This window comes from Anser brachyrhynchus, assembly GCF_964034855.1.
Source record: "Anser brachyrhynchus genome assembly, chromosome: 4".
Taxonomy (NCBI): domain Eukaryota; kingdom Metazoa; phylum Chordata; class Aves; order Anseriformes; family Anatidae; genus Anser; species Anser brachyrhynchus.
In genome coordinates, this window is record NC_137698.1 from 66,017,875 (window position 1) to 66,033,193 (window position 15,319).

Genomic DNA, 15,319 nt, shown 5'->3' on the forward strand with positions numbered 1-15,319 from the left:
TTCAAATGATAATAGGAAAGTTACTTTTAAAAATCAATAGTCATAACTATTCTTCTCCATTTGAAATAACTTTTATTTTGAGAATAGACTAATGTTCAAGTATCAGAATTTTCCATGAGACAGGAATTACACTTTCCATATGTTCAGACTGCAAACATAATCAGGCTGAAATGTGTTTTTAAATTCAAAGCAAAATTAGCTGAATTTTGAATTACATTTATCTAACATAAAGAGATCTTCAATTTTTTCTAATTGCAACTAAACTCTGGATAATTATAAAAAAAGATTAACATAATAATTAGAAACAGTTTATACTGAGACTAAAACACTCATTAAGCTTGAAGAATTGAGCCATTGTAATGCAATTTAAATGCAAGGCCCCTAAATACAATGATAAAAATGCCATGCTCCATCATTAATGAGATAAAATCAACTCTGAAACTATTTTTTTTTCTTGTCCTTCAGTTATGTAACTCTTTCTAATTAGCATGTTCCCCAATCAATTAGTATATAGGGATGGCTCATTCCACCCATAAACCTAATGAACCTACACAGATTTTGTATTCTTTGCTAACCTCAAAGGTATGGCTGGCTTTTCTGTTCCATCAACAAAAATTTGTTTCATACTTAAACAGAATCTTTCTTCACTAGCGCATTTCCCATCAATAGAGCATGATGGAATGTGGCTCTTTATGACTACCTTAACCATTTTATGCCCCTTAATCTAATTTTTAAGCACTCGTCATGTTTCTCCTGTCTATATCCATTCCAGCTGGTGACTCCAGCTTGAGTACTAAATTGAGTACTGAATATATATGACTGTATCTACTTGGTTATTCATCTTGTGTGTTTCTGTATAGAAGTACTATAGTAATTTTAACAAGCTTTGAAGGCTGCTGAGACATACTGAGGTTCTACCAGCACTGCATAGTGGATCTCTCTGGGAAAGGCTGGAGAATCTGAAAAGTAGACACACATAAAGACTGCAGAACTAGTCTGAAACCCTAATAGCAGTGCTGTTCAGTGAGTAGAGCAGGTCTAAAGCAGGTCAAACCTTACAGGCCAAATCTAGAAGAAAAAAGTGATTTACGTATTATTATGTTTTTCTGATTCACCCAAAGCAGGAATTATTAAAACACTCTGAAATACAGTTGCAACACCTAAGAGAGTGCTCAGACTTAAACAAAAGTCTGTTTCCTTGGCTGATGGCCTATCACATTTCCTGATTCTGTTTCCTGTGAAAATGAAGCTAGATGTCTTGAAATGCTTTGTGTTACAAATATGGCTTTATTGTACACTTCCTAACGCTTTAGAAGTCATGGTCTGGTTTTGACTACTGCCACAGAGACCAGTGGAAAGTCAGTGGGAATCAGCTAGAGAAGAAAAGCTGGGTTTAGCTCTGGAAGCTTATCAAGTTATTTATTTATTTATCTTAATTAATTATTATTATTTTTAAATAAAGTTCCTAATTTCTTTTATGTGATGCAAAGTAAGTCAGTGTTTTTCCTTTGACCACTTTTGATTGGATAGTTGCTCTTGTAGATACAAAATTATTTCAGGAATGATTATTAATTGTTTTTGGACTAATCACATAAGTATACTATCAATATCCCTCAGCTGCAGGAAGAGCAACAGCTCTGTGTAGCATCCACCTGATATACATATTGCCTCTTGAGCTAGACTTAATTTACACTCGAACAAATACTACGTAGCGTGAGAATATTTTAGAGTAGTAAAACTGCAACTCAAAGGGTAGAAATGTTGGGTTCTTGTGTGATATCATAAATGAAATATAAAGATTTGTAATCTTTAAAGTAACAGTTTGCTTGTTTTGGCTTCATTCAAATCACTGTACTGTTTGTGAATAACATAGTAGAAGTAAATTCATATAAAATAATTATTTTAATACATCATTATTCATATAATGGTAATTTGTACAAAAGAAAAAAAAAACAATGAAAGAAAAAGAATAATAGTCCTTTCTATTAAAGCTATTCAGTGTTTTCACAGGATAGTTGTAAAAAAAGTAATAGTTTCTGAGGTGCAAATTTTCCCCATAGTTTACGTTATCCTTGAGGAACAGTTGAGCAAGAAAAACTTATTTTATCTTTCACCAGAAAGTTTTATATTAAATGGCTGCTCCATCAAAACTCATGCAGTTGGAAAGATGTGCCTGAGAAATGGTGTGGTCTGAAGAGGGACCTAGGTTCTGTTCTCAGCTCTGCAGAAACTTGACGTGTGTGGTTAGAGTCAATCATCTACTTATTTCTGTACCTCCACTTCCACAGCAGGATATACATTTCATCACTTTGAAAATTGCTTTCAATCTTTATAGGGAAAACACTATTACTTGAATTGACTGTCACTACTCTCCTGAATACTTGTGTGTCTGAGCACTAAACTACTTCCTATACCTAATTTCACAGCTGCTTAGAAATGTAATAATTCCTTTTTCTACAGATAGGGGCAGAAGGTATTGAAGCACTTATCTAAGGTCACATGAGAAGGCTGTGCTAGAAGAAGGGCTCTTGTAACCAAGCTGGTCACAAACCACTGTGTTATCCTTCTAAATATGCCTGATATTTTTGAGTGAAATAATGTATTTGATCAAGTATCTGTACTAGCTAGGACCACCTTTTTTTTACTTTTTCATGGCAGGCAGGGTGAAAACTTTCATTCAGGTTGTAAGCTCCATCACCATCATCCAAGATTTTATTAGTTCTACATTAAACTACTGGAAAAAGAAACACAAGGTTATTTCAAAACCATGAAAATAATCAAAGCAAGGTATACTGGTAGTTATAATAATTAACAAAGACTTGGAGCTGTGCAATGGAATTCATTTAAGATTTATTTGAGTGTAACTAAACTTAAAGAAACAAAATTCTTTATTTTATATGCATATATATCTCATTACTGAAATTAACACGTGTCAGTCACTCTGGTACTGTATCATGCAACAGACACCGTAAACACTGATCCATTTTCTCCCTTAGTTAGCCTAATATCTTTGTTTTATTCCATAGTCTTTCTCAGCTTTTCATTAACAGTGACTTTTTTTGGTGGAAGACGGTGAGTGGAAAACACAGTTCTTCTTGATTTTTCCAAAATGTTGAAAATCAAAGAAACTGAAAAGAAATTCCCTCATATTGTTGTGGGATCACTCATAATTTCATTCTGTGGATTTGTCTTTATGAAAAAATAGCTGAAGACGATATAAACTAATTCTGGTTTCTGAAAAATGTCTATTCTCTAAAGCTGAAGTTCAAAGGTGGTATCTCAGATCACCTAAGTATGGCATAATAGTAAAATTAAAGAAATTATCAGAAAGTTGCAACATATTTTTTTTCCTTGTTGAGTAAAATATCACAGAATCATAGAATCATAGAATATCCTGAGTTGGAAGGGACCCATAAGGATCATCAAGTTCAACTCCTGGCACCGCACAGGTCTACCCAAAAGTTCAGACCATGTGACTAAGTGCACAGTCCAATCTCTTCTTAAATTCAGACAGGCTTGGTGCAGTGACTACTTCACTGGGGAGCCTGTTTCAGTGTGCAACCACCCTTTCGGTGAAGAACCTCTTCCTGATGTCCAGCCTAAACTTCCCCTGCTTCAGCTTAACATCGTTCCCGCGGGTCCTGTCACTGGTGATAACGGAGAATAGGTCTCCTGCCTCTCCACTCCCCCTTGCGAGGAAGTTGTAGACCGCAGTGAGGTCCCCCATCAGCCTCCTCTTCTCCAGGCTGAACAGCCCAAGTGACCTCAGCCGCTCCTCATATGTCTTCCCCTCTAGGCCCTTCACCATCTTCGTCGCTCTCCTCTGGACACTCTTCAACAGTTTAATGTCCTTTTTGTACAGTGGTGCCCAGAACTGCACACAGTACTCAAGGTGAGGCTGCACCAGCACAGAGTAGAGTGGGACAATCACTTCCCTTGACCGACTAGCAATGCCGTGCTTGATGCATCCCAGGATACGGTTGGCCCTCCTGGCTGCCAGGGCACACTGCTGGCTCATATTCAACTTGCTGTCAACCACAGCCCCCAGATCCCTCTCTGCGGGGCTGCTCTCCATCATCTTGTCGCCCAGTCTGTACATATAGCCAGGAGTCCGTATGTATAGCCAGGACAAATATGACAAACTATTTCTAAAAGGGTAATAGTTATATTAGTGTTACTGAAGAAATTGTCCTTCTGCAACCACACCATTATCTCAGCTGGGCTTTGTGCTAGGAAAATGTCATTAGCTACAACACCAGGCTCCACAAGAGAGTTAGACATGTCATGTTTTAGAGGACAAGAATACAATACTTGTGATATCTTCTTTACACAGAGGAAAAGGCAGTGTCTGATCTTGATGATATTTTGAACATTGGAAATGCTAGAGGTCATAGAGAGCTGTAATTCTTCTCAGAATAAGTGATGACCCAGTGGTGTTGAATTTTCACTAGAAAGGAGAAAAATACATACAGAACAGAAAAAAAAATAAAAATAAAAGTGTGATGAACAAAATAAGCCATAAAATCTGACAGTTGGAGATTAAAAAAGCCTGAAGAGAATGATTAGTCTAGCAACAAGGTGTCAGTAATCTTAACTTGACCTTTCATTCTTTATTAGGATTGTGGTGCTAACATGACTTCTACATGGCTGATGTGCCATTGATGGAACTGTTTCTTAAAACATCTTAATTTTGCCTCAGCTGAACTTGGCATTGGTCTTAACTGCAAAATTATCCCTTTTATTATCCTTTCCTACCATCCCAAGGGATGAACTTCACCAGTATTTGAGTATACACTGAGAGTATATTTGGATGGTCGAAAGAGATCAAGTTGTCTCAGCTTAGTGAATTAACTGTTTTCAGAAAACTGCAGTGGCTACAACTTTAGCTCACTTCAAATGCAGACTCACATGTTTTCAAATACTTCAACAGTCATTTAAGATGATCTTTCTTTTCTGTCACACAAAACATGTTGCAATCACTGTCCCTTGATTTAAGATAAGGCTTATGATACAGTGAACTACAGAAAGAAAGTACTCTTTTTTCTTAATGAAGATTTGAAAATGTTACGTCCCACTTTCTAGTCATGTTAAATATAAAAATTGAGAAAATTTGATCAATTGTAATAGTTATGTTTTTCAACCACTTATTTGACTTACTAATAGTTCATGGCCATATAACTCATGGCCAAATGCATTGTTTAATCATTTCTTTCTTATGGAAGTCCAATTTATAATTAAATCTAATAACAAAAGAAGTTGCTCTACTTGTTCAGAGCAATAAGGACCACTAGAGAAATACAGATAAACAGAATAAAAATTATATGGACAACAAAAGATGTCCTTCTCATAGCTAATAATAAATGCTTTATTTCAGTTTCATAAAAAAAAAAAAAAAGAAAATGAAAAAATGAAATAGTTTATCAAACTGATATATTTCAAAACCAGCCAGGCTTCAGCTCAATAATATAGTCAAGTTCTACTGAAATGTGACTTGAATTAAAACCAGATAATTATAGACTGCATCACCAGTTTTCCAGTTGTACCTGGGAGCTGGCCTCAACTGGATGCCTGCAAGGTAAAGGACAAAGTCAAAATAAACTTTCTTTAATTAAAATTTTTGTTAAACCTTCGTAAGATGAACAGAAAACATCAGAAGGCTTGAAAGCAGGGGAGTGACCTGAAGAACACCAGCTGGATGTGATGGAGGGAAAAGCTGCTGAATTTTCCACACTGAATAAAAGAATGAGATGAACATATTGTTTTGCATCTTTTCCATGCTGTGTTCAATTCCTATGAAAACTTAATGATTGTCTTAAAGATTGCAGTCATACTTGGGAAGGATGACTTGTGGGAACAAGATTTAAGTTGACATGACTGTGTGGAAGGCATTATTCTAAACTGACCATCTTGACTATCACACCAGTAATGACCAACAGGAGCTCCAAGACAGCATCCCACTGCTAAAATCTGTGGGCAGGGAACAAACATGCAAGTCGTTGACAGAAAATCTTGCTTCTTTCAAACATTTGGATAGCCCTAACTCTTACACGATTCATCACAAAATTTGTTTTCCAGCAATAACAGCTTATTAATCCTTTGCAAAGTTATGCATTTTTTAATTTTAGTAACCAAATCCTAAAACTACTGTATTCACAATTAACATCTTTGCTCAAGATGAGAGTCAGCTGCTTTCAGATCTGTTAGCTCTGGATTTGATTTAGTCTCCAGCAATTACCAGGAAGATGGTTGCTATAGCTGCACTAATGAAAGGGGTAACCATGTTTCCTTGAAGACAGTGTAAGCAAGCATAAATAAACAAATGTTTAAATATATTATGTGATATTAATAGTGTAAATGAGATACCACTGCAAAAGGGAAAATAAGATTTTTGCCTCTTTCAGTGGCTTGATATACATCAACCTTACAGCACTCTACTCATAACATAGCTTGAGCTGATATAATTTTTTTTATATAAATATTTAACCTATTATTAGATTTATATGATTTTCTTCTTCATCATGATGTAAGTCATATTTTATTGTACTTGTTCATGTTACCACATTTTTACAGTGACAGTTTGTTTGCATAATTTTGCTGATTACTCTTACAGCAATAATAGGCATATAGTTGAAGGTACATGACTAAAGCCAGGAACATAGAAGACAAAAAAATCCTGTTAAGTTGCAGTGAACTTTGTCAACTTCAGTTCACTGAGTTTAGCTTTAAGTGAGATTCTTTTTTGACAAATGACTGTAAAATCTGTATCACACATTGTCAGGTTTGTGTTTCAATGACTCTAAATCAATTCTGTTCAGGATGTTGTTGGATTTTTTTAACCACCAGACCTACCAATGAACCAGAGATTTGAAGGTCATGCTGTGTTCAGTCTCATATAACACCAACAATAATGACATTTCTGAAAAATGAAATCTCTCACTCACTTTCACAGTAAACCACTTCAATGTTTAGGACAGACTCTGTCAGATTTTCATGAAATGGGAGTAAATCCATTCTACTGACAAGCTAAAATGAAAATTTCCCAAAAAAATTTATTCTACATCTACAAAATAGTCTTAAAATATTAGAATTATGTACTGTATTAAGGTGGCAAAGTCTAGAAGGGTTGATCCTACTAGTTCACCATGGGGCAAGCTTTCATCACTATAAAAGAATATGGTAATCACTGCATGGTGATTACTTGAAAAATACTATCCTTATATCACTACATATTCTGTTAACAGGTAGTATTTATTACTTGAATTATTCAATACCCACTTAAAAGATTTTAATTGTTCTAAAAAACACTGAGCAGTTTTCTCTTATAGATGTGTAATTGTAACCTTGTCTTGTTACTTGGTTAAGACAGGTTAATTGTCTTGTTTCTTGATTAAGGCAGGGGTATGGTTATTTTGGCGATACTGGGCATTGGATGCATTGGGCCAACATGGATTGATGAATAAAATTAATGGAACTTGTTTTAATGGAAACTTTTTGTTAGCTATTAAATATATTTGGTGTTTTAAGGGTAGAAGGTAAATATCACATGGTAAAATGACATTAATTGGAATCATTGTCATTTCTTTTGTTATCTGTTTTCTGATTCTGACTTAGCACTCTACAAACTGTACTCCTTCTCTTCTCTCCTTTGTTTTGCAGTTAACTTTGACCATTTTCAAATATTGCGGGCTATTGGGAAGGGGAGTTTTGGAAAGGTAAGAATCAATTTATTTTTAGCAGTTAAAAATGTAATAGAGAATTTATTTGTTTTTCCATCCTTGATCAGGTTAAAGGAATGTACGTTTGTAGTCTTTTGCTTCTAAAGAACATCTCATCACAACCATACTGACTCTCATTATTCATTAAACCATTTCTGTTACAATGTATTCACTCAGCTAATTGATTAAAAAATGATTATAATAATTAAGCCTTTTCAATGGGGATTAGGAAAGTTTAGAAATCAGTCCCCAAGACAAGAATATACAAAAAAGTAAGAGCTTACTACTTTTTTAGACAGTCCACCAGAGCTCTTGTTCTGAAGTCTTTGGACTCATTCATGTCTCTAAAATAATTGAAATATTTTAAAGGCACTTTGCATAGATTAAACGCACTTCAGACTGTATAAACTGACATACACTGTAATTATGATCATTGAGTAAATGTTTGTTTAATTCAATGGGCTTTTGCTGAAACAGAGAAGATTAATGGTTTGTTTACACATGAGTAGATGACCTTTCTTTGCTATAATAAAGACTATAACAAGGTTTTAAATTTTAATATGGGTAAATACAAGGCCATGCAGCCAGAGAAAATCATATTATAAAAGCATTAGAAACCATTACTTGCAGGAATACATTTGGATGTGAAATATAACTTCAGTTACTGATCAAGCAATCTCTCTCTAGATCTTATTTTAAATGATTCTTCAATATATGCCAGATGAGTGCTAGTGAGATACTGTATTTACACATTAAACTCTTACATAGGATTTTGTTGGCTTTTGGTCTTCCATGCATAAAAATGACTTCCAGTTTGCAGTAGGCTGAAATACTTTGTGAAGAACCTCATGGTCCTTCATGGTATGGTCTTTATCTGGTTCAGTATATTCCAAGAGAAGCCCTCTCTGAAGTCAACAGGAGAATATACTGCTATCACAAAATACAGGTTTAAGAATCCCTTAAAAGTAAGGGCAGCTGGAGATTTGTGACTGTTTATTATCACAATACGCTGATGGAATATCATGTCAAACCAAATAGAGGTCCATTGCTGGACTGAAGTTAGGTCCAGAATAAACTATTAAAGGTATATCTAAATTATGCTGGTCATCACAAAGATTACCGCACCCATCTTTCCTCGAAACCTTCCCATTCACACCTCTATTGTCTATGCCTTCTCAAACGGGCCCTCATCTTTCCACGTCATGCAGAAAAAATAACATAAGCCTACATACTTTTTATAGGTTTGTTGTTTGATGGTGACCCATTCTTCTCCATAGCATTTAGGAAATATTTATGAATGTTTCCAAGACATTTATAGAAACTTCTAATTTTCTAACAGGTTCATATGGCTGCAATGTCCTTGTGAACCCATTTAGATGATATGTGTGTGTGAGAATAGTTTCACTACCCTGGGAGAACGTTACTCATGCCTAAGGTCCCCTTTAAACTTGAATCCTTATTTTGTAGTTGTCTATGCAACAGTCCTTGGCATAACAGTCTTATTTTTCCCAAATGAATGCAAGTATCTAACCAATCAGCTGATTTTTCCTTCTACAGACAGGGAAAGAAAGAAACACATTTCAAATGACCTATTATACCACAGCCAAAAGTGCAACAGCAAATCAGTCACCATTTCAAGTGTCTTTCTCAGTGAGTCAGTCTTGCCTTTAACATTCATTTAGAAGCCTCTTTGCTGGCAACTTTTCCTATTACTGTCTTTCTGTAAGCACCTGGCAGCAGAAAATGTCAACAAATTATGCAAAGTCTTTAATCTCTATTGACTCGCTGTTTACTGTTTGGGATATATTGTGCTCTAGCATCCTACAACATGTAAAAAGCCATGTTTGGTATTACACTTTCCTTAAACTGCTTTATTCCTTTATGATTACTCTGTGGCCTTTTTGTTTTCTGACAGCACTAGAATTTTTTAAGGTATGTTCTACTTTTTTATTTTATTACTGTTGGTACAATCACTTTTTCTCTCTCAATATTTCACAGAATCACAGAATGGTTTGGGTCAGAAAGGACATTAATGGTCACCCATTTCCAACCCCCCTTCCATGGGCAGGGACACTTCCCACTAGACCAGGTGGCTCAAAGCCCCATCTAACCTGGCCTTGAACACTTCCAGAAATGGGGCTTCCACAGCTTTTCTGGGCAACCTGTTCCGGTGCTTCACTGCTCTCTGAGTGAAGAATTTCTTCTGAAGATCTAATCTAAATCTACCCTCTTTCAGTTTAAAGCCATTGTCTCTTGTTCCATCACTACATACCCTTGTAAAAAGTCCCTCTTCAGCTTTCTTGCAGGCCTCCTTTAGGTACCGAAAGGTGACTATAAGGTCTCCCTGAAGCTTTCTCTTCTCCAGGCTGAATAACCACAACTCTCAGTCATTCTTCATAGGAGAGGTTCTCCAGCCCTCTGATCATCCTTGTGGCCCTCCTTTTGACTTTTTCCAACAGGTGCATGTCCTTCTTATGTTGGGTGCCCTACAGTTGAATGCAGTACCTCAGGTGTGACATGTCAGTGACAAAGATGTTGCTGGTTTCATTACTGACCCCTGAGGAATGTCACTCATTACTGATCTCCACTTGGACACTGACCCATTGACCACGATTCTTTGAGTGCAACCGAGTGGTCCGTCCCTCAAATCCATGTCTCCAACTGAGTGGTCCATCCATTAAATCCATGTCTCTAATTTAGAGAGAAGGATGTTGTGTGGGGCGGTGTCAAATGCTTTGCACAAGTCCAGGCAGATGATGTCAGTTGCTCTTCCCCTATCCACCAGTGCTGTAACACCATCATAGAAGACCACCAGAATTGTCAGGCACAATCTGCCCTTAGGTGAAGCCATGCTGGCTGTCATCAATCACTTCCTTATTTTCCATGTGCCTTAGCATAGTTTCCATGAGGACCTGCTTCATGATCTTGCCAGGCACAGATGTGAGACTGACTGGTCTGTCGTTTCCTGGGTCTTCCTTTTTTTCCTTTTTAAAAATGGGGGTTATGTTTCCCCTCTTCCAGTCAGTGGGAAATTCACCAGACTGCCACGAGTTCCCTTTGGACCTATGGATGCATCTAATCTGATCTCATGGACTTGCACACCTTCAGGTTCCTTAGATGATCTTGAACCTTGTCTTGTCTTACAGTGGGCAGTTCTTAAATATTTCTTAAATTACTGTGGTTGCTACAGCAACCTTAGGCCTTAACAGGATATTGCTGCAGTAGGTATCTGATATAGCAGAGATTCCATACATTTCAGCTTTCCTTTGTGCACAGAGCTCAAGGTGACCCTCAGCACCTTCCCTCCTTCATCAGGGATGATTACTTCATCAGCTATTCTCTATCCCTCCCAGTTGGTTACAGAAAGCAACTTCCTTCCTTTTCCTTTGGCATTTTCAATTCACAGTAGTAACATTTGCTATTATAGAAATTCCTGGTCCATTTGGTATCAAATGCTTTGCATTCCAAGAGCTTGCCTTTTCTGAGAAATGGTCTCCTGTTCTAAGCAACTGCCCCAGAACATGCTCTTCTCTTAGGGATGTTTAAATCAGTGCAGTATTCTACTCTCTGTAGCTTCTTCCCTAAGGAAGGTGAAGATACATCACAGCAGTTGTGAAGAGCATAGGAAATGTGCATGGAGAGAAGAGACAAAAAAGAGCATGCTAATTTCTGGAAACAACCAGGCATGATTTTCTTAGTTTGGAAAGGGGTTCTTAAGAGCTCAGGTTGCACCCTAGTAAAGGAGATGATGAAGTTGAGCTCTGAGCCTGTGTAGCACCATTACACACAGAGTGACATGCAAGCTATGGCAGGCTGATGTGTGATCACTCACCAAATACTTGTCCCCTCTTCCTGGGCACATGTATACATACCTAGTGTATATATCCCAGTGTATATATCTGTATCCATCAGTGTATATGGGTACTGATACAGACCTTTGAGATATTACCACAGTGACAGAGGTATCCAGGCTGTGATAGGTATGTGGCACTCCTCTAAAAGTGTCTTTGCTGGCTTCAGTGAACTTGCTTTGCTAGGTTGATGAAGGTAGCTCTTTTCTTAAACCTTGGTGTCCACTGAATGTAGTTGGAAATAAATTCTCTCTCTCTCTCTCTCTTTTTTTTTTTAAAGACCCGTAGGCTGATTATGCTTTACACATTTCAGCTGTTAGTATTTCTAAACACATTTGAGATATGCAAGGTCAGAAATTATTTCCTCCAAAGAGCTTTTATTCACATATTAAATATTTTTCTTCTAAGTAAATTCAGAAGTGGACAATTTAAAATCCTCAAAACAGAAATTCCAAACACTGGTCTAAGTAGATATTTCTCTATGCCATGTCATAACTTAGAACCATTCTCTTACATTTAATCTGGCTAATTTGTCTATTTTGCTATATGTAGAGCCATCATTCCTATCAACTAAAATATCCCCCCAGAATTGGATATTTATCCCCCCAGTAACTATGATACTGACTAGGAATGAAATACAAGAATTATCATTGTTCTTTACAATGATAGTAACCATATAATTGGTTTTGCAGTCTTACTGCTGCAAAATAATTTGTATTCAGGTGTAACAAGTTTTAAGGGATGTTATAGTACCAATTTTCTTTAAGTTCTCTGTTCATGTGAGCAGGTATATTGAACAATCTGACCTGCTTAAATTAAATTCAAATTATAATGTGAACATACAGACTCTTTCTCCTATTTGTCTAAGATGCTGAGACACAGGACTTAGTTTTGATTAATTTGGTGGTATAAAACAGTGACTTCCTTTGCTGAAGTAATTGAAATTGCACTGGTGTAAAACAGATGGGAGCCCAGAATCACGTCTGCACTGATCAAGGGTACTTTACTAAATATGCAAAGTATTTCAGAAAGAAAAAAAAAAAATCTGCTGCTATCCTTAAAGCAATATAATGCACTACTGCAGAATATTAATATTGTTTGGCAGTGTAGCCACCTTTTTCTTTAGCTTGAGTTAATATGAAACGATACTAAGCAGATGCTTGGTCCCTTCTCCAGCTGTCATGCTTTGCTCAGGGGAATGTGGGAATGAATCTCCCTATTTCAAGGGAATTCCCTAACAGTGTAAATCCAAACTTATGACATCCATTCTCCGGCTTCTATGTGTATATCTTTCCAAGACTGTTTGTAGGCTGAGACTAAGATCATTAATTTTTTAGAGTATCTGGGTAAGAAAAAATAAGGTGGCAATATTTCAAGCCCATGCTTCATAGCAGATTTATCAATTCACAAACTCAGTGTGAAACATACAGCTGATTTCTGTCTTGTAGTCCCCTATGTCTAGGTGAGTCTCTTCTGCCTATGCAGTGCCACAGTCCTCTCCTGGACTGTAATTACTCATGGCAGCTGTAGGTGCCTCACTTGGTCTACTGACCTGACATCCACGAAGCATAAGACTATGGTACAGGAGAAAGGCTGAGGTGGGATCTCCAGGTGCTAGCCCTCCACCTACCAGCAATCCTGAACAGAGGATTTTTCCCTGGCTGCAGTTTTGCATCTCTCATGATTCATGACCTGTCATGAAACCATATTATATGGTAGTTAGAGAAGTCGAAGTACTGATACACCAAACTCAGACAAAAAATGGCTTTACTGAGACTAAGTGCTCCTGTTCTCTCTGGACTGAGCACAAGACAGCTAGAAATCTTTTGAGGTTAATGGGAAAGAGAAGGGAAGAGCTTCCCTGAATCTGCCTATGGCTGCTCCTGTGTAGCAGTGTGCAGCCTGTGGCAGCAAACCAGTAGCAAATTCTGGCCCATAACAGCTCGTGTGATATATTAATCTGTAGATCAGACTGGATCTGTATGTGCTCTATTTTTTTGCATGTGAAATCACAGGAAACCAGAGATGGTAGTTAGAACTCGACCATAGCATATTTTTCTTCTGAAAAGTGTAGTTTAGTCCTGCAGTCATAACCTATGGGTTCTCTTCCTCTGGTTCTAAGGGTAAGTGGCTCTAAGTCACACTGGTGAAATTTCTTTTAACTTGTTTGTTCTGAAAACATTTCATTTTTACCTTCTGACAAATATATATATATATTAAAAAAAAAAAACACGCCAAAAAAAAAAAAAACCACAAGAAAACTCTGTGCTAACAGTTATGACACTTCGCCCTTTTAGGAAAGGGAATATTTGCACATGAGACTTTTCAAAAATAAGGACCATTTAACTGCAAAGAAAATTAATGAGGATTTGTATTACGTACATTTTGACTTGCCTACATCCAAGCTAGTCATCTACCATCACTTTAGAGGGACTTCAGAAGAGAAGACATCCTTCTAGAGGTGGTTTCCTGGATCTATTTAGACCCATACCTTAGGCAGAGATGGATGTGTCTATCACTGCTGAATATAAAGCTATATTGGGTTTGAAGTATCTCCTACAGAGATTGATGAAGCAGCGATATCAATTTGAGCAAGGCACAGTCTGGGCTCTGGTAAATGATATTCACAGAAAAATTGGAAGAGGATGTGATGTGAGCAAGACAGGCTTCTATGTTGATATGTGTAAATAAGACAACTCTTCTCAGACTTCCACAATAATGATTCATTGCAGAATTTGTTGGTTGAGGTGCCAGAGCACCTGTTTGTCCCTATTTTAAATAACTCATTTGGAAGTAATTTTAACCATAAACAAACAAAACAAAACAACAACAACAACAAAACAATTTAAACATTCCCCATTAAGACTGCACATGTGAGGAGAGCTGGAGGGTTTTTCCTTTCTTTCCTGCAGCAGTGGCGTATTTTCAGCCCGTTAACATCCTGCTCAGAAGAAGAGATGACAGCCAGCAGGTAAAAATGCCAGGGAGGATCTTCACTACTATTCAACACTGACATAGCAATGTCAAACATTTTTCACAATAATATCAATGCGATCGTAGCTTGGATTTCCTTATTTCCAGCAGAGCAACTTTTGTATATTAATGAAAATCCCATTGACTCTGAAAACATTAAAAGATCTGTATAGATACACATTGCTAGAAAATGTTTGCTATGATTCTAGCAACAGAAAGCCTGCTTTTGCCTTGAATGTTATCAGCTGTGATGAATACCCTTGTCTTTACTGGAAGGTGAGAGAAATGAATACATTCTCAAGTCACACCAGTGTTTTAAAACTGAATCTATTTACATTACCTATTTAGGTGCTGTATATGATCCTAGTTTAACCCATTTGTGAAACCTGTCAATTCTCAGTTGAGTAAAGCCCCATTCTTAGTCATCAATTGTTTAATGGAAAGGCTTTTCATGTAACGAAACGAGAGACTTCCACAAACAGCTCAGTCTCAGCCAAGCTTCATAAGAAAATCACACCATAAATTCATATAATTGAATGAAGTTCTAGTCTTAGGTTCTGAGCCAAGATCTATAAACATATTTTATAATGTAGAAACATTTTATTTTATAATGTGATTCACTAAATTGGAATGTCCACATAATCTCAGCAAGGATATCAGGAATTGCCACAATGAATCCTGCTTACACTTTTTAAGAATCTGTGGAAGCTCAAACTACTCCTTTCCATCCCTCCATTTCAGTTCAGACCCACTTATTGTCTCTTCCACAAAAAGACCAAC

The 15,319-nt window shown here is 36.9% G+C and overlaps 1 protein-coding gene across 7 annotated transcripts in view; it reads left to right on the top strand.

The window, feature by feature from the left end:
* STK32B (serine/threonine kinase 32B) overlaps nucleotides 1-15,319 on the top strand; it is a 175,434-nt gene that overhangs the window by 21,806 nt on the left and 138,309 nt on the right. For all 7 annotated transcript variants that reach the window (XM_080590340.1, XM_080590336.1, XM_080590334.1 and 4 more), the window contains exon 2: nucleotides 7,657-7,712. Coding sequence is in view for 6 of the 7 variants with exons in the window: in XM_080590336.1 (XP_080446462.1) it covers nucleotides 7,657-7,712 (56 nt within the window). In the remaining variant the exon portion in view is untranslated. The remainder of the gene's footprint in view (nucleotides 1-7,656; nucleotides 7,713-15,319) is intronic.